Consider the following 24,890-nt stretch of genomic DNA (forward strand, 5'->3'; position numbering starts at 1 on the left):
AAAGGCTGCATTCCAAACCCTTCTACCCTCTCCCATAGCCACTCCTTATCTGACTGAATGGGGTTTGAGAGTAATCCCATGCCAAAAACCCTGTGAATGTATAGGTATTAAATCATGATAATAAAAATGGCGGTTGATTTGTGAACATGTTTGACTGAAAAAGGTAGGCACTAGGACCACCCAGCCCCGTGTCAGCTGATGACGCAGCCCATTAAATGCGACGGGAGTCTGTATGGCCCGCAGCTTTTCCAGCTTGTTGCGAAAACGGATGTTCCTGCCGTAACAGGCCCATGTCTGAAAACCCAGACAGACGGTCACATTTCATCAGAAAGTCAGCTACACTCGAATACGTCGGCTAAGTCAAAACAGGTAAAAAGCCTCTCTGTATCTTCAATTAGTTTACGAGTCTAGCCAATGTAGTAACCAGAGCATCGTTTGATGACAAATCCTATGTGTTAGCTAATGTTAATGTCTTTATCCGCAGCAGCAGCAGCAGAGCAAGATGGAGTGTGCGTGGAAGCCAGACGAGCAAGGACTTCAACAAATTTTACAGCTGCTGAAAGAGTCTCAGTCGCCAGACACGTCCACACAGAGATCCGTCCAGCAAGTATCCTTTCCTGAGCCACATTTGGATGTTAAGACATGTTTTGTTACGAGTTAGTTAGCGCTTAATAACGGTAGATAGACTCAACAGGCTAGCTATAGCCAACACTAGCCGGGGTGGTTACCGTTATGAGCAGGTACGCAGGTGCTGACCGTTTGGTGCTTTTTGTCTCTAAAGCTCAACAACTCACCCATGCTAATAGAAAAAAACAGGCCTTGTCCTCCTGAATTAACTGTATCTGGTCATATTTAACATAAGTCATATGTCAGGTTTTACTTTACATGCAAGCAGCGCTAAATGAGGCTTTTCATTGTGCTTCAGCAGCTAATTTCATTAACAGCTAATGCATGCAACCCTCCTGTAAAACCTCTGCACATAATCTTCAAACAACATGTTTCCCTGCACTGGGTGTTGTGCTGTTCACTTTGGATTACAGTCTGAACTAATGAGGTATCAGTTGCACATAATATTAATTTTACACAGCATTATATAGAGCTTTGCATGTGCAATGTCACAGATTATATGTTTCCAAGCTACCAGACATTTGTGCAGTTAAAGTCTAGTGTACTGTAATAATGATGTAATGATTAATGATGACAGGTAAGGTGCTCTTATACAGCCAGCGGGCGCCTGCCCCCATAAATCATCTTACACTGTAAACACAACAGCAATCTTCAAAGAAATGATATGGTGTAACCCTGAAAAGCAGGAGAGAAAGAGCAGTCTATATTAACGTGAAATCCCTTGATTTGATACATTCATCAGCATCCAAAACATTCACAATTCTCTCGTCACAGGAAAATTAAAACTAGAGAAAGGATTTGGATGTAAATCTTTTATATCCTCTGGCAAGAATAACTTGGTTAGCATTAAACATGAATGAAACGTTAAAACCTGAATGCTGTTTATTAAAGCTTTCAATGACTTTTGCTCCATCTCACTTTATAGAGTACTGTCAGGATTTGTCCATGTTCAAATCCTAAAAAATCAAACATATTCGACACACTACGACGGCCCCCCAACCCGCTTCATCTGCAGGCATTATACCCAAACAAGACTGCTATGCAAACATGTAAAGTGCATTATAAATCTGTTGTGTAGCTCATGTTCTGTTTTTGTTATTGTTGACGCAAATGCACTACAGTTTATTTGCATAAGTCAACTCATTCTTTTGCATCAGGGAACAATTACTATTGTCTGCTTCGCGCTGCCGGCCCTTATGTTTTTTTGTCTGTTTTGCATACTGAAACTAAATGATTTGCTTATGTAACGCCTCATATGCATTGCATCATTAACTCATAAATGACCTGCTGTAATAAATACACCATCTGGCTGGGTTCAGTCACACCAAATGACATATTTATGACCACCTACAAACATACACTCACTCCCCTCACACACACACATGCCTTTACAGTGTTACATTACATTACCACTTGACCACATAAACACTTGCTATTTCTATGTTTCTTCAGATGGGGAAAAAAAAACAAGTTATTGCCGTTCTAACCGTGTTACAGTGGTAATGTGCTTACAACCTTTTTAACATGCCATATGCGCCGTTAGCATCTTGTCTTCCTCAACCACTTCTCCCAGAGACTCGAGCAGCTGAACCAGTATCCAGACTTCAACAACTATTTAATATTTGTGTTGACAAAGTTAAAATCAGAAGGTGAGCCGTCCGTCTGTTTCAGTATGTTGTTTTGTTGTGTGTCCGTGTTGTGTCCTTAGATCATCTGATGGTACTGGACAGCGTGGGCGTCACACATGTCATTTTTATGTAACTGTTCAGTGACAGGTCTGTTTGGCCGTGACTCGGGTGACCCGATGGCATCTTTGCCACAGATGATGTGGCACTCAGAATATGGGTCACTCTAATTTTAAACCTAATTCCTGGCACCACTCAACTTTTGGCTTCACTGTCTGCACAGTAGATGACCCAAATGTTAAGTGGTGTTAAGACATTTTAGAATGCCGTCGCACTATTGCTTTTAAACGAGTCACAACGAGCTGGAAATATTCAGTCCAAAACAACTATTAATAATGGAAATATATTGCCGTTTATTTATACAAATATATTAACAAGTGGCAATATTTTTCAGTGTCTAGTTAAGCATTTTTTATTATGTGGCGATGCTTGCGTGCAGCATGTTGTAGAGCAGGAAAAGAGAAAGAGGAGGTAATAAGATCCTGTAAGCAATTAATGACTGAGTCACCAACCTGCACTGTAACCTTTGTCTCCACTCTACCAGTATATTTATGCTCAGCAAAAACATTACTCAGCCGTTCATTCATTGGTCCTTTCTCCCACCCCCCTCCCCTTCTAAGATGAACCAACGCGGTCCCTGAGTGGGCTGATACTGAAGAACAATGTGAAAGCCCACTATCAGAACTTCCCTAATGGCGTGTCTGATTTCATCAAGAGCGAGTGCCTCCAAAACATCGGAGACTCTTCTCCACTAATCCGGGCCACAGTTGGTAAGTCACATCCTCTGGGTCCGCTGACTGTTTCTGATTTCCATACACATTTAGACCGGTAGCAACCACTACTCGATCATTCATGTCTATAAAAGAAAAATATCCATCTCAATACTGAAGTATAGGGCTGCTAAAACCTTTTGTTTTTTGTGATGTACCTTGCGTTATTTGTCTTGTTTAGTTGTCTGGTGATGCAGATTTGCTGACACATCATGCTGTCACATCGAACCTACGGCTTAATTCAACAGCTTCACATCAATTATGTCAGCATCTGCAGTAAACAAAGCAGGTTAAAGGAAAGTGAGTCTACCACGGAAATGAATCACCGCTCTTAAATGCCAAACCTCTGGTCAATACTGAATGTTAAATATTGATTATACTGTATATCGTGGTGTAAATGTGTCTGGAGATGGAAGATTAGGGTTTTTGGTTAGAATAGGACTTTCTGCTTTGTATGTATCATTCTTTATTTGGGTCTGGTATTAAACACAGCACAGCACTTCTAAGATGTATTAGCACTGAAAAAAAAATATCCCCATGATTAAGGCCAGCTTTTAATGCTTCACCTCTCAGTCAAATACATTTACAGAGAAGTCAGTCTCTCAGTCTCTTCCTGTTATTATGATTATTGCTGCATTCAACTTTACTTGTGACTGTTGCAACACGCTGATACTGTTTATTTATGCATGCACAGGCAGTGGCCACGCAGTCAGTCGACCAAAGTTAAAGCTATTTAATTACTACATCAAACATTTTGTTTTTGCGAATGCTCATCTAATGCATATTTATTTGAAGCATATCCATACAAACGGATAGCAGAAAGCGTCTCAGCGTGTTTCCTGGATTTGTTTAACTCTCAGAAATAGCAACGTCTGTGCCTTCTTTGTAGTTTTGTCACAACCGGCGTCAATTATTGTTCCCCAAAAACAGGTATCCTCATCACCACCATCGCTTCCAAGGGAGAGCTACAAAACTGGCCGGAGCTTCTGCCTAAACTCTGCCAGCTGCTGGATTCTGAGGACTACAACACATGTGAGGTGAGGATACACACAGGAGTCTGGGATTATGAGTTCACTGGACTAATGATGACAGAAAACATGCCCCCACCCCCACCCCCTCCCCCCCCCGTACAGACATTAGTGCCTGTCTGTCTGTCGAGACCTTAAAAATCCTTTCACCCTGTAACACCGTTATATGCAGGATGTGCAAGATTTGATAAATGCAACAGCAGCTAAAATCTTTTGCAGAAATCATATTAGATGATAGTTGATATCAGAATGAAATATATCCTCTGACAAAACTGGTGAGCATTAAAAATGGATGAAAAATTGAACGCCGCTACATTTGTCGATGCTTTATTGTAGTTTTTGTAGTGGGAGCTGGCAGTACGAAGGTTTTTTAAATATAAATTCTCATCAGAAGTTGGTTAAAATGTGTTTTTGCAACAGCTTTTTGCCATAAGGTGTGTGTGTGTGTGTGTGTGTGAGATGGAGGCAGATATTTGCGATCACCAGTCACTTATGCTATAAGTAAGCATGTTTCTATGTCTGGGCACAGACCGCTGCATGCCTGTTCATTTGTTTATTTATTTATTGTGGAAAGGAAAGAGCTGGGTCAGCTACAAAAGCGGCATCTGGATAGCATCCCGTTGGCCAGATGAGCTAAAGGCAGTCTCACAGCTGGAGCAAGCAGCCACAGCTACAGATTATTCAACACGGAATCATTTTATTCTCTTTTTTTTTTATCCTTTTTTACCAGAAAACCATATGACCTCATTTTCTGACTTTGGCTCACACCATTACCCAGAATAGCTTTTTTTTTTTTTTTATAATGCGCACATCAGCAAAAACAACAGTGATTTATCCTTTTTGATCAAGGTCGTTTTTATTTTTATTTATTTTTCACCATATGCAAAATAGAAAACAGTATCCAAACTAATCCCAAGTATCCACCCAGCCAGCCCGCCTACCCACCCACCCACCCATCCACCGCTAAATTAAAACCACACACTTGCCGAAGAGGAGAAACACACAAAGCAACAGACGGACAAACACACAGTCAAGAGACAGAATCTCAGAACAGGTGTTGCCGTAATCCTTCATTATCCTTTATTGCTCTGTAGTATAATATTTATCATCTATCGCATCAAGTAGAGCCTTTTCTTCTCAGTAGAAGTGCTTGATGTCATCCGTCGCCGATGATATCAAACACTTCTCCGGTTACAAGATGGGGATGGTGCATAAATGCCCCCATTGTGGCAAACGCTAAAATCTCTGTGCCAGTACAGCAGCTCGTAGTGGATCATCTGATCCGTGTAATGATACCGCACCCATACTTAGACTCGCATAAACTCCGCGGTAGTTAATTGGCTGTCAGCTGCATGTGCCTGTGACATCAGCCTCTATAGGGAAGGTGGATACATTACGTCGGAGAACACACACACACACACATACACACACAAATTAAACAGCACGTCAAACCAGTCGTGCTATATTCGGCTCTGTCGAAAAAAAGTATCCCGGACAGAGTTGTTCACCACAGCTTATCTGAAATTTAAATTTGAGGAGTGACACAAAAATGGCTCTCGGTGGAGCACCACAGCCCGCCTCTCTCTCTCTCTCTCTCTCTCTCTCTCTCTTCTCTCTCTTATAAAGCTCATTCAGAAGCAGAGATTTAGGTCAGCTATTTACTGCAGAGGATCTTTAAGTGTATGTGTGTGCAAGGCTTAACACCGAACAGCGACCGAATGTTGCGGCTCCTCATAAGACTCAGTATGTTTTTTTTTGAAAAGCAGCTTGCGAGGCTGGAAAGCTTCTTAGCATCTGATGTTGAAGATAGTTCAATTGGCGCCGGAATGAAAAAAAAAAAAAGTGTCTTCTAATTATATAGTGAAAATGTTTTATGTCTGGTGTCATTGAGTTAGGGAAGCAAAGATATTTTGCAGTGCAGTAGGTTTCGTTTATATTAAGTTTTTTAATACTTTTATGGTCATAGTTTAAATGGATGTGGTGAATTTTCCCAATAATGATAATAGCAATAATGATACTTAACTATAGATTTAAAAGATTACAAAAAGTGACCGCTTCTGCCTAATTTTAAAGGCGCAATGAAGAATATTTTCAATGCGCTTTAGCACATGCTAGCTAGCTAGAGTCTTCATTTGGAAACCATCCCTCCTTTTTGCTCTCACATAATGAAGTGAATGAAAATAGACAATGTTAGACCTCAAATTGATGGAGCTACTGCTATACTGTTATCTGTTGGATATATTACCTGGGGGGAGGGGGGGGGGGTTTAATATGGAAAGCTCTTTCATATCTGTTTTCACCACGCTTTTTTTTTCCTTTGTTGTGGACAATAGCCTAATCTGCTTTGTTTGGCTTTGTGAAGGAATTAGTAGCTGCTTGTTTTTTCTTGCTTGAATATATTTTTTTCTCAGTAAAGCTTAAGTGGATGTCAGGGTTTATCTAAACCAGGAAGAATACAGTAGACTCTTCTGCACACCATGTAAATGTTCCAGCATGCTAATTGTTGTAGCAAACCATAAATAATCCATATCTATTTTGGGAATATTTTTGAACTCTGCCACAGTAGGGTTTGGGAGATGTATGCCAGCACATGTGAATACAAATATCATATGTTGACTTCAGGCCTTTTTTGATCAGTCTACATGTTCAGCATTGTGCAATATATCTGTTATCCATTTGTATCTATGCAAGATGACCGTCCTTATTATGAGTGTGCAAAAGTCTCGCACTGAGCCATAATTCCTGCTGATGTCAGTGGAAAAAGGAAGGGTTGGGTGGATACACGGTACTGTACGTGCACACATGCACTGCCCCAACTGTAAATATACACGGCATAAAAAAGGCAATACAAAACCAATAACATCAGGATTTGCAGCTGCACCACAGGTACCGTCATGTTTGTGGTTTAACAACAGCAGCAGCAGTTGTTGGAAGAGCTCCCTGTGCCACCGCGCTGCCGTGCCCCCGTCTACACGCTCTATAAAAAGACACCAGCAGGTGTGTCGGATGCCAAGTGTGAATATTGGTGGTTCGCTTTATATAGGTTTTTACCCGGGAGCTGTTTTACTATTTTGATTAACAGCAGTTTGAAAGTGTTTGCCATGGTGTCGCGAGGGTCGAGTTTGATTCCGCTCTAGAGGGCGAACGATCACGCATGTTAATGTTTTTTTCACCTTGGTGCTCGTTTCAACAGCGGCACATTCAAATTTCCAGAGCAGGAGGAGTCTGAAGGAAGGAGCTGTTGAGTCGACTAAATGCATGCCTCTCTTCGCCCTGGCTCGCTGTCATCTGCATGACTTACATTCTCGCGTTTAATGACCTTCCATAGCAGGACTCGAAGGGAGGATTACACTTTAAACACTCAGCGTCACTGGAATGCTTGAAGGCCACTCCCGTTTCTCTGCCCTTCTCTGTCCACATACAAAGACACTATATTACATTTTTAAGTCAACGTGAGCGGTCCTGCTTCATACGTTTTCACAAGCAGTTACATTTCAGCATATTATTGTTCCCAGAGCCCAAATATGATGCTGATCATTTATAAAACTAAGCAAAATTATAGAATTCTGCTCCTTTTTTTATTGATTGGGGAAATTTAAGGCTGCTTTTTAGCTTCACAAGTATCAAACTTACTCTTTCAGCTACATCAGGTCTACATCACATACTTATATTATTATATTGTATTTCAAAGACTCGACACCAGCAAGCAAGTCACACACGCTTCAGGTCACTTAATACTTTTTGGGGATTTTATATGCATAGTTGCTGTAAGGATCAATGACTAAGGTGTTTTTCTAAATACGCTTTCACCTTGTCTCCTCCCGTCAGCGACCTTGACACATTCTCAGCCTTACCCTCCTCATCTCGTTTCATCCCTTCAGCTCCCCCACATATTTTTTTTTTTTTTTTTTTTTAAACCATTCTGTATCTGTCATCTGAAAGGAATGCCGACACAGGAACAGTTTCCATGGAAACACATTTCAGACAGCGTCGGTGTCAGCGCCGTGCTGTTTCTTGTATCTGTTACTCCGACTGCATTTTTGTGGGAGAGAGACTGACGTCTGCAGCATATCGTGAGCGTGCATACTAACCATCAGTCAAGCAGCTAGTATTAAGAAAGTGTTGCAAGAGAGATCCTGTATGTGTGTGTGTGTGTCTGTGTGTGTGTGTGTGTGTGTGACTGCTTGTCAACTGTTTGAAGATTATTAGAGCAGAAGTGGATGAATCCTATTGAAGATCACCGTGCAAAAAATTCTAGCGAGGTCCTTTGACCTATCTGTATGTTTACAGGGTCGATAAAATATGAACATCTGTTAACAGTGTGTTGAGAATGTACCGGAAAACAGGATGGAAACACAAAACCAAAAAAGGCTAAACAGAGTCTTCCACCTCCACAAGCCCTTCTGTGTATAGCTGAGCCTGCAGTTGAACCTGCCTTGAGGTTGGGTGGGGGCTGAGCTGAGTATTATTGCTGTTATTATTATTGCCAGTGGTATCTCAGTAGTTGGGAGAATAACCTGCCTACTAGAATAACATAGTTATGGAATTTGTTATGGAATTCTCATCACTTTCTTTGATTTTTTTTTTTTTTTTTTTTTCCTTTTCTTCTCCTCCCTCAGGGAGCGTTTGGAGCCTTGCAGAAAATATGCGAAGACTCTGCTGAGATCCTGGACAGCGACATGCTGGATCGTCCTCTTAACATCATGATCCCCAAGTTCTTGCAGTTTTTCAAGCACAGCAGCCCCAAAATTAGGTATCAAATTTTCCTCCGATACTTGCCAATTTTTGGCGACTATAAAGCAAACTTTAAATCGTGCCTACATCAAACATGTTGTTTTCCAAAGGTTACTGCTACAATACTCTTTTAAAGGATCTATTGCATTGCAGTTAAAATGTTTATGAATTCCAGTCATTGTTAATATACTGTATGTTTAGTTAGTAAAGAGTTTATTAGTTTATTTTGCAGATATTTTCCTGACTTCTGCTCTCTAACTGTATGAATTACAGGTCCAACATTTATTGTATTTGTTGCATAGAATTATGAGCTATTAAGGGAAAATTACAAGTTATTTATTTATTTTTAGTCCCACTTTTTAACTTATGCTTTAATCATCAACTTGTGAGCATGTTTTATGCTGCAAATACATTTATTTAGATTTGCATATCGTACAGTATACGTGCGAGAGCGGCTAAACGTCTAATTGTGCAGGACTAAAGGTCTATATAACTATACAGTTGAAGACTCTAGTCTGTTCTTCAGTTGACAGAAGAAAAGAGTTTTTTCATATTAGAGGATTAAATTAGAGGAGATGGTGTAAAAAGAAGAAGACAGAGGCTGCATTCATAGCGTGCAACATGTGAGGAAAACATGTTTTTCGCGACTGTTAAGTTGTGGTTATTGTGTTGCAGGTCTCACGCCATCGCCTGCGTCAATCAGTTCATCATCAGCAGGACTCAGGCTCTTATGCTGCACATCGACCCTTTTATTGAGGCAAGTCTGGTTGTAATATCACAATAACATCTTAGCGTATGTGTAGCTTCCTCTTTCAGGTCACTGTCACTTCAGCAAATAATACACAAGCTACCTCACAGTTTGCTTGTGGTTTTGTTTTGTAGTTTCCATCAAACCCTTTCTTTGTAGTCCCAAACTTTTCTTGGCATTTTTACTTAGTTTCACAATTTTTACTTCTTGTTTTTATTTCTGAATGTGTCATTCATATTTAGAGGTTTCACAGTAGAAACAACTCGCAATAAAATGCTAGCCTGATATTTTACCCACAGTAACATGTATCACAATACAGGCAATTACATACCGATTTTATTTATTCATTGTATGAACCCACAGTACCAGTCAAAAGTTTGGACACACCTTCCCATTCACTTGAATGAGAAAGTGTGTCCAAACTTTTGACTGGTAAAATAGCTAGAGTTTTAGTGCTTTTTAATAGCAACATGTACTGTTTAATTAACCAGTTATTCATATCCTGGTGTCTTTCTGTCCTCTATAGAACCTGTTTGCGCTGGCGACAGATGAGGAACCAGAAGTGAGGAAGAATGTGTGCAGGGCTCTAGTCATGCTGCTGGAGGTTCGTCTGGACCGTCTCCTGCCACACATGCATAACATCATAGAGGTGAGTGAAGCCGGGGGGGGGGGGGGGGGGGGGGGGGGGGGGGGGGGGGGGGGGGGGACTGCAGGCTGAGGTGAGGCTCAGCTAAATACTTATATAATGTGCTATAAAGATTAAGAGTGTATATGCCCTTGATGGCACCATATGGAAGATGTTGTCTCAGTTAGGATGCAGCAGTGATTTGAGTTTGGTACTTTAAGATTATAGTGTTAAGGATATAAAATTCAATTTCTCTTCATTTCATCTCAGTACATGCTGCAGAGGACTCAGGACCAAGATGAAAACGTGGCGCTGGAGGCCTGTGAGTTCTGGCTTACTCTGGCAGAGCAGCCGGTGTGTAAGGAAGTGCTGTGTGGACACCTCTCCCAGTAAGAATACACACACACACACACACGCACACACACACACATCAGCATACAATTCATAGACTGACACTCCAGTCCAAATATTGAAAGCTGTTGAATCATAGCAACCTTGGCAATAAGTCAGTGAAGACCTTGTCCCAGGATGATATTCTTCCTCCTCACCTCAAGACGGCTGATTAAGAACCTTGGCTGTTGACCTCAGCCGTAACATCTGTCACCCTGCTGTCACATTAAACTGTGCCCACAGCAGGAATCAGATGTGAGTGATCGCTCGTGGGCTTTAACCTACCCTTGCCCTTTGTTCTCATAATTTTTCCTCTGGCCTCCTCTCCAGGCTCACTCCGGTGCTTGTCAACGGGATGAAGTACTCTGAGATTGACATTATTCTACTCAAGGTCAGTTTATATAGCTTAATATTTGTACCTGTAGGTAAGGCGATGAAATTGCCCCATGACTCAGGATGACATACAGTTCAATTAAGCGGTTTGTAGTGACTGTGCGGTTCAAGTACATTTGAGTTAAATATATTTTTACCGCAATCATTTGTAGATGTTGGTACGTTCTGATGTTTGTAGATCATTCAGCCGTGTCAGAGGATAAGTTCACAATTTTTCAAGTCTGTCTTAAAACAACAGTCAGGCGCCCAAATTAATATTGAAACAGCTTTTGCTGGCTGTAATACTTCATTCTGTTCATAATGACCATTAGAAAATCCCCTCCAAGTACGCTTACAATTTAAATGATGGGGAACTAAATCCACAGTCCTTGAGCAAAAAAATGTATTTAAAAGTTTCAACTTTTAAAAAGCTTCAGCCATCTGAGTTAGACAAATAAAGTGGATATCTTAACCTTTTTAGTAAAAAAAAAAAAAAAAAACTCTTTCTGTCTCGACGGACAGTGTTTTCCTGTTCAGCTGCAGTGGAAGGATAGTAATAAAAAGAGGGAATCTGGCACTAAAATGACTGTAAATTTGAAAGACTTGATTTAATTTGGGTGGCTGCGAGCCTCACATTAGCTTCAAGTCAACTTTTAAATACATTTTTGTATGGAAGGAAGTTTTTGTCCCCCATCACTTGCATTTAAAGTGCATTATGAAGGGATCTTCTAATGGCCACTATGAACAGGAGGAATGATTACAGCAAGAAAAACATGTGTCAGTGTTCATTTGGGTTCCTGACTATTGTTTTAAAACATACTTAAAAAATTGTGAACCTGTCCTTTTAAAAGTAATGCTCATGCAACATATGAGTTTACCTCCTGTATGTTCATCGTCAGGGGGACATCGAGGAAGACGAGGCCATTCCCGACAGCGAGCAAGACATCAGACCCCGCTTCCACCGTTCCCGCACAGTTGCCCAGCAGCACGAGGGCGACGGGATAGAGGAAGAGGAAGATGATGATGACGAACTGGACGATGATGATACAATCTCTGATTGGAACCTGCGTGAGTTCAGTGCCTGTGTAAATGGAGCTGTCTAGATCTCTCTCCAGCGTCGGGCTCCTTATTGATATAAATCTTCCACTTTCACAGTCTCCCTTCCCCTCATTTACTGAATCAGTATTGGGATGTGTACTGATTACCTGTCTTGTGTTTGTGTTTACTGTACCTGTGATGTCTGTATGATGTTTGTCTGCAAACATCTTTGTTTGTATGTATGTCTCTCTACTTTTTCTCTAAATGTTAGGTAAGTGTTCGGCAGCAGCTTTGGACGTGTTGGCCAATGTGTTCAGGGATGATCTGTTGCTGCACATTCTGCCCCTACTCAAAGAGCTGCTCTTCCATCCAGAGTGGGTAGTTAAAGAGTCTGGCATCCTAGTGCTGGGTGCTATAGCTGAAGGTAAGAAGGGAAAGAAAATGAAGTAAGGGACTAAACATAGGGATTAAGTTCCTCCACGGGATATGGAATAAGAAATGCCTGCTTCAAAAGACGACTGTTCCTATCCTTCTATCTCCAGGCTGCATGCAGGGCATGATCCCATACCTGCCCGAGCTTATTCCCCATCTCATCCTGTGTCTGTCTGACAAGAAGGCCCTGGTGCGTTCGATCACCTGCTGGACGCTGAGCCGCTACGCCCACTGGGTCGTTAGCCAGCCGCCAGATATTTACCTGAAGCCTCTAATGACGGAGTTACTCAAACGTATTCTAGACAGCAACAAGCGTGTGCAGGAGGCTGCTTGCAGGTGAGCAACAAGTCCCGATAAGGCCGTGCAATTTTACAGCAAATTAGGAACTCTGCTCTGCATTTGGACCGGTGCCACCCACTCGGTTTTCCTTCAGGTGTTGAAATGCATCCAGATTTCTTGGTAACAGTGTGTTCTTCCCTCAGTGCCTTTGCCACTTTGGAGGAGGAGGCTTGTACAGAGCTGGTGCCCTACCTGGCATTCATCCTGGACACACTGGTGTTTGCTTTCAACAAGTACCAGCACAAAAATCTGCTGATTCTTTACGACGCCATAGGAACACTTGCAGACTCAGTGGGGCATCATCTGAATAAACCGGTATGCAGAACAGAAATGAGTAGTCAGTTTCACTTCACATTTCCATGTGAATCTAATATTAGCCCATACGATTTACGCCTTCTTCCTCATTTTACTTTTGAAGTGCTAGTCGTGGTAAGTGTACTTTCAGAAGTTATAGTTCTAGACAGGATATCCAGAAGGTAAACCAGTGTCAACAAATTCATGCTTCTAAGATTCATTTCTTTGAATGAATTACTGTGTAATTATCATACTCACTCATCACTTGCATACTGTGTTTTTTGTAAAGACTAATTCAATTTAATTATTAGGAGTACATCCAGATGTTGATGCCTCCACTGATCCAGAAATGGAACCAACTGAAAGATGAAGATAAAGATCTCTTCCCTTTATTAGAAGTGAGTTTCTTAATGCATAATTAGAAGCTGCAAAAATCTTCGCTAACATTAACTTGGCATAGCATCAGTTGTTTCAGGCTAAGTTGTCTGACTGTATGTACTCCCTGTCTGCCTTCTTCAGTGTCTGTCATCTGTAGCCACCGCCCTGCAGAGTGGCTTCCTGCCCTACTGTGAGCCTGTGTACCAACGCTGTGTTAACCTGGTCCAGAAGACCCTTGCTCAAGCCATGGTAGGTGTTTAGTACCCTCAAACACACTTTACTATTATTTTTAAATACAAGTTATAGACCCCACTTCCTGCCAAGCCAGGTAAAACTTAAAGCTGCCCTAATCTGTAATTTTTATATGAACAATGGATCAAATAGCTATGTATAATGTGAAAGGAGACGCTTGTAGTGAAAAAAAACACCAATAATTATAACCTGAAACTAGTTCCCCTCAGCTCTGCAGAGCTTTTGAGTCTCTTTCAGCTCATTGTTTTGGTTTTAAGGCCTGTAACTTTTTTGGTTCAGTCTCACTGCTCTCTGCTCTCATCAACCTTGTTTTAAGAGGCAGCTGTTTTTGGTGAAAAGGCTTTGATATACCCACCGTACACTACCTGCTCAACACTGCACAGATGACAGTTAAAGTTGGCAACTAGCTGGTGAACATAGTGGAACATTTAGCAGCTAAAGAGCCAGATATTTTCCTTGGGAACAACTCTAAATGTTGTTTACACATTTTATATGAACTTTATAAATCGACAATGTGTCAGTGTTGCATTTACTGTTGGTTGAGCTGCCCCCAAGTGGCCAAAAATTTACATTACTGCAGGTTTAATATACAAGTGTACAGATAAATTATACCTTCAATCACCACCACAGATGATGGGAACTACATCTTCAGGATAGAGAACTGACTTTGTAACTCACGCTTTTTAAATAAGTATAATATGATTATCCAGTAGTTAATTAAATTCAACTCATCTACCATCCTTTACTCTTCTAGCTTCATCAGTCCCAGCCAGACCAGTATGAGGCCCCCGACAAAGACTTCATGATCGTGGCTTTGGATCTCCTCAGTGGACTGGCGGAGGGTTTGGGAGGCACCATTGAGCAGTTGGTTGCTCGTAGCAACATCCTGACCCTCATGTACCAGTGCATGCAGGTGAAGACCTGTGAAAATGTGCAACATGCCACTTATCTGATAAACTGATTGCATAGTTCACCTTTTGTTGTTCTCCCCAACCATTCAGGACAAAATGCCAGAAGTACGTCAGAGTTCTTTTGCTCTGCTGGGGGATCTGACCAAGGCTTGTTTCCAGCACGTCAAACCATGCATTGGTATGTTCTTTTAAGTTGACTATGAAGCACTGATGTGGCAATAAATTGTTAGTCAATTGCTAAATTGACTCACTTTCCTTCTTCCAGCTGATTTTATGCCCATACTGGGTACTAATTTAAACCCAGAGCTAATATCAGTGTGCAACAATGCTACATGGGCAATCGGAGAGATATCTATACAAATGGGTGAGTGCTTCACTTGTAACACATGTTCACTATATTTCCTGTATATTGTGCTGCAAAATACAGTCACCAGAGTGAACCGTCAACAGATTTCTTTCCATCAATTTTTATTGTTCCTACTTTCTAGGGGCTGAAATGCAGCCGTATGTTGCCATGGTCCTGCACCAGCTGGTGGAGATCATTAACAGGCCCAATACCCCAAAGACTCTACTGGAAAACACAGGTACCACTCTGTGGCAGTGCTGAGCCAGCCAGCCAGGTTGCCACACATGCAGGGAGGTGCTCACACACTTAGGTCCATTCAGCCAGGACTCACCACACCTACTGGAGTGCCTGCCCTGCCCTTTAATCTTTGTCAAAAACCCTTCCCAAGCCGTGAGCCTTACAGGTTTCGCTGGTTTCTCCAAACTATGCAAAATATTTCAGCTACTGATTTGTTACCTGGCAGCGTGGCCTTATAAACAGAGATGAAAGAAAATTAAACCCCGGGCATACCCTGGTGTGAAATTCTTGACACTCTTGAATCGAGCGAGCCATGTAAGTGCCCAGACTTGGAATTAACCAATGTGGATTGACTGTGCACCGTCAGGTGAAGTAGAATATTGAAACAGAACAAAATGCAAGGCATAAGCAGTGTGTGAGATAGATAGGTAAGTTCACAGCCTCACATAGTTAAATTTTACCATAAGACTTAAGACAGACATATTTACACTGAAACAATAACTACTCATCAATGATTTAGAGAACACCTAACGTGACTAAATGTAGGGCAACTAGTCTAGAGCATTCTTAAAAGAAAGGTTACACTCTGCTCTTGTATCACAGATTTAACTGGAAATTGTGATTTGATGAGTCAAAGAGACCATCCCATTTAAAAAGATTCATGCAAGGGTTAAGTGTAACCTGCCTAAATAAAAGAAAAACTAGGGACTCAGTAGATGTGTTCCTGTTTGTTTGCTGTCAGTTTATTTGTTGCTTTTATTTACTGTTCTTTAAATGTGGATGCATATCTGCCAATAGATGTTAAATGTTGTTAAGAATGGCCAATGTTTGATGCAGGATACATGATATTCATAACTGTGTCACGCCAGTGGAATTTCATAAGACTTCATTAAAGTCTGCATCTGACCAGTGAACCTTTTCACCATTTGTCGCATGTTTTCAATGTATTAATTGAAAACACGACAGTGGATACAAAGGATACAAAATTAATCAACTAAATTGTACGGTTTGGCCTTTTTTATAAATTTTAATATTTGCTTTAGAGACTTCCAGTTTATTGCTGGAACTAATTTTGAACAGAAAGCCATGTAAAACCACAGCTAAAGGTGGGTGTGGCGACGCATTTTTGGAGTGCATGGCGGCACTTTTCAGCTTCTCTCTGATCAGCTGATCCTGCACTGAACTTTATTCTAATGAGCATACCATCTGCTTTCTGCATGTGTCATTGGACTGTTCATAAATGCCTGTTTGTTAATGAGAATGTTGCATAGTTTTGTGTCTTTTAAACTTAGGTCCTCCCTCCTCTCTGCCTCATAAGAACCTGCTGTGCTGGATACTAGTCTCCCTCCATGTAGTTGGCTTGGAGTAATCTGTCATTTCTTTTCAAAAGAACAAAAAAAACAAAAAAAAAACATTTCTGTTTCTTATGTAAAATTAACATTTGTGAGTTTAAGGGAGAAATCTCTGAAAACCCAAGTGAACTGCTCTTGTTTAGGCCAGTCACATACACATGCTACAGCTTAGCTAGCCTGTGTCTTTACATTTAAAAAAAAAACCTATATTTTAATTCAAGCTAATGAATTTCAATCATCAAAGATTTGAATAGCTGTTTGATCCATATGATTTCTGAAAGCAGATGCCATTGTTTGCCTTTTTCTATGAATGTCTTGTCAAAGTTGTCAATGTGTTCTCCCTTAAACGTGTTGTATGTTTTTTTAGAGTGTCATATTTTACATTCTCCCCCATGACTGAAGGGGCAGTAATAATCAACACTAGTGAAATCTTCTGTTTATTATCATACACAGATTCTGTTGATTTATGTCTCTGAGTTGTTTGTTTTTTCTTTATTTTTCTCCTCCCCTCCTCATTGCTCATGTCTTGGTTGGCGTTTGGTGGTGTGTAACCGTGATTGCGTTACCTTAGCAATAACAATTGGTCGTCTTGGTTACGTTTGTCCTCAAGAGGTGGCACCCATGCTACAGCAGTTTATAAGACCCTGGTGTGTATTATTCAATCTTTTATTTAATTCATCTTCTCTCTGCTTTCTTCCTCTCTTCTCGTCTGTCTCCTGTTGCTCCCCTTTTTTCTTCCCTGTTGCTCTCCTCTCCTCACTTTCCTTCTCAAAAGAAGTCTTTTCAGTTTTTTTAGTTTTTTTTTTTTTTAGTTTTTGTTTTTTTCTTATCAGTTTGTAATCATTGCCAACCATGTGACTAACCCTGTCCTCTTTTAGGTCCTACTTGTGATTTGTTTTTTGCCTCAGTAGCACCTTCATGTATTATACATTAATTTGTTTAATTTCTAGTTTTTTGTCATTGTTAACTGTCGCTAACAACCTAAAAGATGCATGGGATCAGATTTGTCACATGCCTGCTGGTTCAACAACAGAGAAAGGATGCAGTCTTTGCTGCAAAAGAGCATTCCTAAAGCCCTTTCTCATTTAGTAGTCACCCAGCTGCATGTGCCTGTCCCAAAAGTACCCCAAACCTTCTCTAGTCAATCTGTCAAAAAAGTAATATTTTCAAGGTGCTATAGATGAGGTTTTGCTGAACACACTGCTCATAGACAAAATTTGAAAGTTCTTAGAGCTCAGAGTAGTTGTGTTTTAAAAGTAAAATGTTTGATTTGTTTTTATTTTGATCTGTTTTGTGTGCATGCTTGACTTTTTGTGGTTATCTCGGGTCGTGATAGACACAATTTTCTCCTCACATAGAGTGTAACATGTATTTGTAAGGAAGACGAGTACTGATGATAAGAAAACACCTAAATGTTACATTTGTATTAAGGGTAGCAATAAGCTATATTTGTTACATATCTCTTACATTTCTTACAAATGTGTTGATATTTTTTATAGAGATATTAATGTTTGCTTTAGTCATTCATAGTGTCAGCTGATAGATTCATACAAGTTTCTAAAACTGTTACTTGAGCATTCTTTTGATATGTCTGATGTTAAATTTGGCCGTCCCTGTTGTCAGGTGCACCTCTCTACGAAATATAAGAGACAATGAGGAGAAAGACTCTGCGTTCAGAGGAATTTGCACTATGATCAGTGTAAACCCGGGAGGTGTAGTGCAGGTGAGGTCAAGCAATAAGATGGTAGCGTGGTCAATGTGTTGTTAATCGCTCCGGAAGTTGAAAAGTTGCCTCACCTCTCTTTTCTGGAACAGGATTTTATATTCTTCTGTGACGCAGTGGCCTCCTGGGTAAATCCAAAGGATGATCTGCGAGACATGTTCTACAAGGTAAAAGCTGAAAAGCTGCGTTTTAAACACAAATGACTCAAATTCAGATGACTTGGAATGGATTTCTTACTCTGTTCAAATTAAAACTGAAATTAGAAAAACTCATTTAGGCTTACAATACAATTCACTCAAGCATTCAATAATTTGTTCATTTACTGACTTAGTCACCCCTCCTGCCCCCCAGTGGCCAACTGGAAGAAGGGCAGTGTCTGCAATAAACCTGTCATGCACTAGATCTATTTTGACAGGCTCGGTTTTAACTTGGTATGAACTTCCCCCCGGTGTTTAATTTCAGATCCTTCACGGGTTTAAGAACCAGGTGGGCGAGGAGAACTGGAGGCGCTTCTCGGATCAGTTCCCCATGCCACTGAAAGAGCGGCTGGCAACCTTTTACGGGGTGTAACTGTTTCCACAGCAGTGTGCCTCATCACTGGGGTCAGTTTCTTATCTGATATAATTTGCTATTGTACTACTTGTACTACTAAATACTACTTATTTACAGTGATGTAGAAGAAACGTTGCTGTAGGAGTGTGTTCCAGTCTGACTCCGGTCTCTCTTTTTCTGCACAGGTCATTCATGATGGGAGACAATATAGGGAACCTCTTTTACCCAGGGAACATGTTACCCTTTACTGGGGGGAAGGGTCTGCCTGATAAGGGGAGGGAAGGGGTGCAAACCCCTCTCCGACCTGGTGGACGGGGTGGGAGGGAGGTGGTACCTGCAGTGCCCAGTGCCCCTATGCACAGGCAAAGGGGGGAACGGGACTGGCAGAACAACCTTATCATGGGAGGAAAATTCATGTAATCACATCTCAATCAGAAATAATGAAATTTATCACCTTTCTTCTCTACATTTATTCCTCAAACATCATTTTCTGTCACTTGAACTACTGAAAAGAATGGAGAAAACTTTGCAAAACTCTATAGCATTTGCTCTTTAATTTTGGTTAGATAAGGAGTTTGCACATATTGAAAGGTTTAGTGTTTAAAATGGTCTTCAGAGTAATCATTTAAGCCACGTAAATGGCATGTGGCAGTACAATGAAACTGAATTCTACCAGTGGAATATAAAGACTGTTCTTGAAACGTGAAGTTGAAGGTTCATCAGAAGATATTTGATAGCTTAAAGCTAAGGGAGAGCAGCTGACGCTAAGAATGCATCCTATTGGATCCAACCCTGGAGAATATAGTTTTATAATGCTGCATATCACCAAGAATAAGTTATCATCTTTATAGTTACCAGATGATTTCAGTGTTCCTATTCCTTAGCAGGGCAAAGGCTGTTAATTATGTCACTGGAGGCACAAGATTTTTCTTTTTAAGAGCAGCTTTTCTGGGAATAGGTAGCATGCTTGTATCATTGTGGAAAGCTGTAGAACATTAGTGATGTATGTTGCGTTTGACAGCTGTCATTGCCCTGTGATAAGGTTCTTCTTTGACCTTGTAATTTATCTATTTACAGTACTTTTTTTGTTTTGTTTTATTTCCTCTACCAGAGAATTACAGCAATCAGCTGTAACGTAGCATGACTGGGTTTACACACCAAAATTTAGGAAATGTGTCAAATCTTGACTGTGATGTAACGTCGGAGTGAATCTCTCAGTTTGGTCTTGTGGTGTGAATGTGACATGGACATTCATCAGCAAGCATATCAGAGCTTTAGATGCTTACAATCCTTAACACTGTCTGAGCCTCATGAAGGAAAAATGAAGGAGAAGCACGCAGGTTAACATCCTATTAGCTGGTCATCATCAGTCTTGTTTCTTGGACTTAAACCGCTATGACGCAAATCCTGTCTTGGTGATTTTTGTGACTTTGGCTGTCCGAACCATGCAAACCACCGAATCAATGTTAGATATGTTTCTTTTACAATGTACTGAAGTTTTGTTATCGGTTGTTTGGCTTCTTGTGCTATAAGCATGATCTTGAGGATGACTGTAATGTTTTGGGTGGTTGTGTTTCGTGGGGTACTTGGATGCTTTCATCTCTTGCATGTTGGTGGCCCCTCACACCCCAACATATAGTGGGAAGGGGATTAAGGGAGGGAGGGGAGCTTCAATTAAAGGTTTAAAAAGTACATAGTGACCGTTTATGTATTGCAGCACTGGGACTTTTATAACTTCACATAAATCTTGCTGGAGTGTTCTCCCTTAACTTTTACCCCTTAGCTGGATGTATAGTTTTTAAATACTGTGAAACCACAACAATGTTATTGTCTCTGGTTGTTTTGCGCTGTTATATTTTTTAAAGTGTATAAGTTACATGTAGCCTGAATGTATTCCATGATGGGTTGGAGAGATCAGAAGATTTTTTTTTTTTTTTTAATATTGTTTGGTTTTTTAATGCCCAGCCAGTCATTTCTCCTCTGCTGGCCAGAGTAATAATTGCAGTATTTTAACCCTTTGCGATGCACATGACAGGCACTTAGAATTTAAATTGCAAGTGCTTGAATTTAACAATGTAGCCAAAACCCTTCAGAATATGACCTTAGTGTTAACACAAATCATTAATAAAGTAATTGCTGCTAAAATGTATTTAATGAATGCAATAAAAAATGTGATGCAATTGGGTCACTAGATTGTACAAGTAGTTCAGTGTCTTAGATAAAATTTTATATATTTCACAATATGAAATGTATAACTGGTCTCTGAGATTTAATGAGGTAAACAATGTTGAATACAGGATTTAATGCATCATGGAATACAGAGGCAAATACTTGTATGTGCCACATCATTTTGTGTTTTTGAGGTGATTTTGTCTGTCACATTCCAGCTGTTTGGCATGCAAAAAAATGGAGTAATCACGGCTTGATGGGGTGTGTGCGTGTACACAGTCCTTTTATTCTTTCACCGAAAGAGTGTAGGTCTATAGAACACACATGAAACAGTCCCCACCATTACTGTGCTGTATTTCTGACTTGACTGCTGCTATACATTGTAGGTGTGTTTCACTACTTGAATATGTGTTTTCTATGTGTTAACCTCAGGTTGTCCGTGTTCAGTGTTGTTCTTATTTGTTTTTATCATTTGCCCAATGTGTACGCCTTTATGCATCTCCTTTAAGAAAAAAAAAAACTGAGATTAGTAAAACTTTCGCCCTATGTATTAGAAATGGATACCCATGGGTGTTAATTGACATTAATGTTATATGTGTGCAACACTGCTAGCTCTAAAATGTGACGGTATGATCAAACACTTAAAATTACAGCTGAAAAGCAGAGGGGAAGAAGGAATTGTGCTAACTTGTACATACTTTATGTACCTTTTGTCAAAAATGATTGTTATCAGACTACATATAATATATAGTGTAATGTGTACACAACGCCTTGAGAGCAAATACTTTGAGGTTTTGTTGGTGTTTTGCAATAGTTATACAGTATACTGTATCTGAAGAGACAGGTAACGCCTAATTTAAAAGCAAAGAAATAGTTCAACAACTTGGTATAAACATAATGTTTGCAAATATAAGTTTGACTTTCTATGAAGCTTTATTGAAAATTTGTATTTTATAAAGCACCCACCAATATTAAGGAATGTCTAGTCAAAGAACTCCTGTATTCTCATCCTCACTTAGCCTTCAGACTTGATTAGACTATCTGCCTTCATCTTTTTTGCTAATAAAAGCAAAAACATAATTTTGATAGACACATTTTGATTTTTTTTTTTTTTTAAATAAGCTGCTGAATTTTAAAAAAAGTAATACTTTTGGGGCCACCAAATATTTTGGATCATGCAAAGAATCTATATTGTACTGTAGTAATTTTGTAATATTTGTAAGATGATATAGTGGGTGTGACTGGTTACCATTGCTTGAATCTGTACATTGTTCCAATAAATTGTTTACATTATTACGGGCCTCTGTCTTGTTTTTTCTCAAATTTTGCAGATCATTTTCGTACTGTAACTGCACAATGTTAACATGCAAAGAAACATGGAAGATGTTGATGTTCAGCAGCACCTCTCTTAAGTATTTCTTCTAACTGCTGTGTCAGACCTGTCCTATCTTTTATCAGTTCAGACAATGGCTGAGGCTCACGTCACCTGACGAGGGTTAATCACAGATTCCAGCCCTAGATTTTAAAGTTGCATTTGACTTTGCATACATGTCACATTTCACACTGTGGGTCCACTGTATGATTATAATCAAATGTTCTGTGATAGGCTTTAACTGTATCATCATAATAGTTGGACAGATATGAAATAGTTTAAGGAAAATCAGAATAAAAGCAATATAAAAAAAAAGAAATCTCTTGATGACTTCTAAAGATTAATCGCAATAAGGAGTCAATAAACAAATTACACGATTGTGCAGGTATTTATACTGTAATTAAACAACAAATCCACATATTTTGACATCACAGGTTATACCTGCATGAAGCCAAATACCATTTTTTTAGTACATCTAGGTAGAAAAAAAAGAAGAAATCCATAACACAAACACTAATTTGGGTATTGCATATAATGCTGTGATTTGGTCTATGTTTATTTTCGTTTATAATGTTTTTTAATAAATTTTAACATAAATGTTTCACCTAAATCACAGTTTATCCTCCTTAACATTTTTAACTTTATTTAGAACAATACATGTACAATTTCTTATAAGAATATTGATTATACATTCTTAAAAAAATAGAATCAGATATAAAACAACAGCAAGGCTACATTGACAATATACAAAAACAGATACATAAATAAAAATAAAAAATAAAATAAATACTTGTACATGATTAAAATAAATGTACTTAAGGATCCCCTCCAGACATGTTTTAAAATGTATATGAAATACTCTACTTTGAACAACAACTTGTGTCTGATAAGGTTTTTCCACAAAAAAGTTCAATTACCTAGTGAGAAATCCTTAAAATGACATCTACTCTGTTAAAAATCTATGAATATGTAATTATTTTTCATTTTAAAAGTTTGACTGTTAACTGACACATGATGTCTCCTACTTCACTGAGAAGTCTCAGTGTCTGTACACTAGAGGCTTCAAGTTTCCACATCACACTCGTGAGATACATACCGGACCAGGATCAGCTTCCAAAATAGTTGTGATGTCACAAATCATGCTTGTAGGGAACTTAGATTCTCAATGAGCACAGAGAAACTTTCCACTTTTAGTAGATGAATGTGAAAGGTGAAGCTCAAACATCCAACTGAAGGGAACAAGAAGAAAAACACATCTTGAGTGGAGGGGAACTATAAGGCAAAACACATTTACATAACAGCAGTCAATGCATCAAGTTTCGATTAGATTTCAATACATAACTAAAAATATACCCATTGTATCATAAATCATTTATGTATTTAGATCGTTTCAAGGTAATTAAATGAATAAATAAAAGCATACAGTCGTGGTCAAAACACCAGAAAACTGCAACATAGCTTTGCTTTTTTTATCCTTCCCAATCTGCTGCTGCAACATTTCCAGTCTACATGAGTTTTCCCAGCAACGCAGTACTTTTATGGAGGACCACAAGTGCCTCAGAGAGGCTAAATGGAGGAACTAAATGGAGAGGCTAAATGGAGAGGCTAAAAGGAGAAGCTAAATGGAGAGGCTTAATGGAGACGCTAAATGGAGAGGCTAAAAGGAGAGGCTAAATGGGGAGGCTAAATTGAAAGGCTAAATGGTTCAGCAAATCAATGAGCTAACATGTTAGCTAATAGGAACAGGAAATGCAAATGCTAATGGTAAACGGAAAGGGAGTTGCCCTTTTAAATTAAAAGCTTCTTAATTCAATTTACAAATGTAGTTATTTATTTCTCTTTTTAAACTGCATTTTCAAATTGATTTTGAAGTTCCATTATTCATTTATAAATTCATTAATGTATTTTTAAAGTACATACTTATTGACTATTTTATGTTGTTTTTGTAAATCCCTTTTTAGCTATTTATTTTATTTACTTTTGAGCTATTTATTGATGGATTATTATTTCATTTGGAAATTCCTTTTCTAATTCCACTTTTTATTGTCCATTTAAACAACTACAAAGAGTTTTTAACTGGTTATTAAACAGTCCCAATTTAATACTGATGCCTCTATATGAGCTACATAAGCAAATGAGACCATCAGCAAGAAGACTGGCTATTTCCATATAGTTATTCTAAATGCCTGCCACTGGGTCGGATTCCCTTCAAAATCAGACAAAGTGATTTACGTCATGCAGAGCAGAAGAGTCTATGTTTACAATACATTTAGCATTGTAACATGAGGGAGTACAAATACATTACTAGGACGAGGGGAGGACATTTGTCTTTGTTTGATAATGTTAAAAGTAAAGTTAGACTTGTTGTCAGCTTCCTGACTCATTTTAAAAAAGACGAGAGAAAAAGAGAAAGAGCGCGAGTGGCTGAGAACATGAGCGAGAGAGAGCATTGGTGGTTGAGCAAGCTAGAGAGTGACTGAAGAGAGGGAGTGACGGTAGAGAGAACAAAGCGGTGA

The 24,890-nt window shown here is 39.5% G+C and overlaps 2 protein-coding genes across 6 annotated transcripts in view; one reads left to right on the forward strand and one right to left on the reverse strand.

Moving 5' to 3' along the window:
• LOC122968821 (MOB kinase activator 1B) overlaps positions 1 to 2,228 on the reverse strand; it is a 14,261-nt gene extending 12,033 nt beyond the window's left edge. The window contains exon 1 of the mRNA XM_044334313.1: positions 2,143 to 2,228. Within this exon, the coding sequence (XP_044190248.1) occupies positions 2,143 to 2,153 (11 nt within the window). The 5' untranslated portion in view covers positions 2,154 to 2,228. The remainder of the gene's footprint in view (positions 1 to 2,142) is intronic.
• On the forward strand, positions 211 to 22,295 carry tnpo1 (transportin 1). Of its 5 annotated transcripts, none has more exons than XM_044334307.1 (25): positions 212 to 369; positions 488 to 607; positions 2,201 to 2,276; positions 2,933 to 3,082; positions 4,013 to 4,119; positions 8,730 to 8,863; positions 9,520 to 9,601; positions 10,119 to 10,241; positions 10,488 to 10,606; positions 10,938 to 10,998; positions 11,879 to 12,047; positions 12,289 to 12,441; positions 12,560 to 12,785; positions 12,932 to 13,103; positions 13,394 to 13,480; positions 13,602 to 13,709; positions 14,467 to 14,625; positions 14,714 to 14,801; positions 14,889 to 14,987; positions 15,112 to 15,207; positions 17,130 to 17,205; positions 18,182 to 18,281; positions 18,374 to 18,448; positions 18,744 to 18,883; positions 19,019 to 22,295. In XM_044334307.1, exons 2-24 carry the CDS (start codon positions 503 to 505, stop codon positions 18,849 to 18,851), a joined length of 2,673 nt encoding a protein of 890 aa, XP_044190242.1. In that variant the 5' UTR covers positions 212 to 369; positions 488 to 502; the 3' UTR covers positions 18,852 to 18,883; positions 19,019 to 22,295. The 5 variants fall into 5 exon arrangements, 4 of the variants coding, with proteins under 4 accessions (XP_044190243.1, XP_044190242.1, XP_044190241.1 ...); XM_044334306.1 differs by having other exon boundaries at positions 213 to 369; positions 485 to 607; XM_044334309.1 differs by lacking the exons at positions 212 to 369; positions 488 to 607; positions 2,201 to 2,276 and adding an exon at positions 3,264 to 3,382 and having other exon boundaries at positions 2,992 to 3,082.
• The last annotated feature ends 2,595 nt before the right edge of the window (positions 22,296 to 24,890 follow it).

Source organism: Thunnus albacares, chromosome 18, assembly GCF_914725855.1.
Source record: "Thunnus albacares chromosome 18, fThuAlb1.1, whole genome shotgun sequence".
NCBI lineage: Eukaryota > Metazoa > Chordata > Actinopteri > Scombriformes > Scombridae > Thunnus > Thunnus albacares.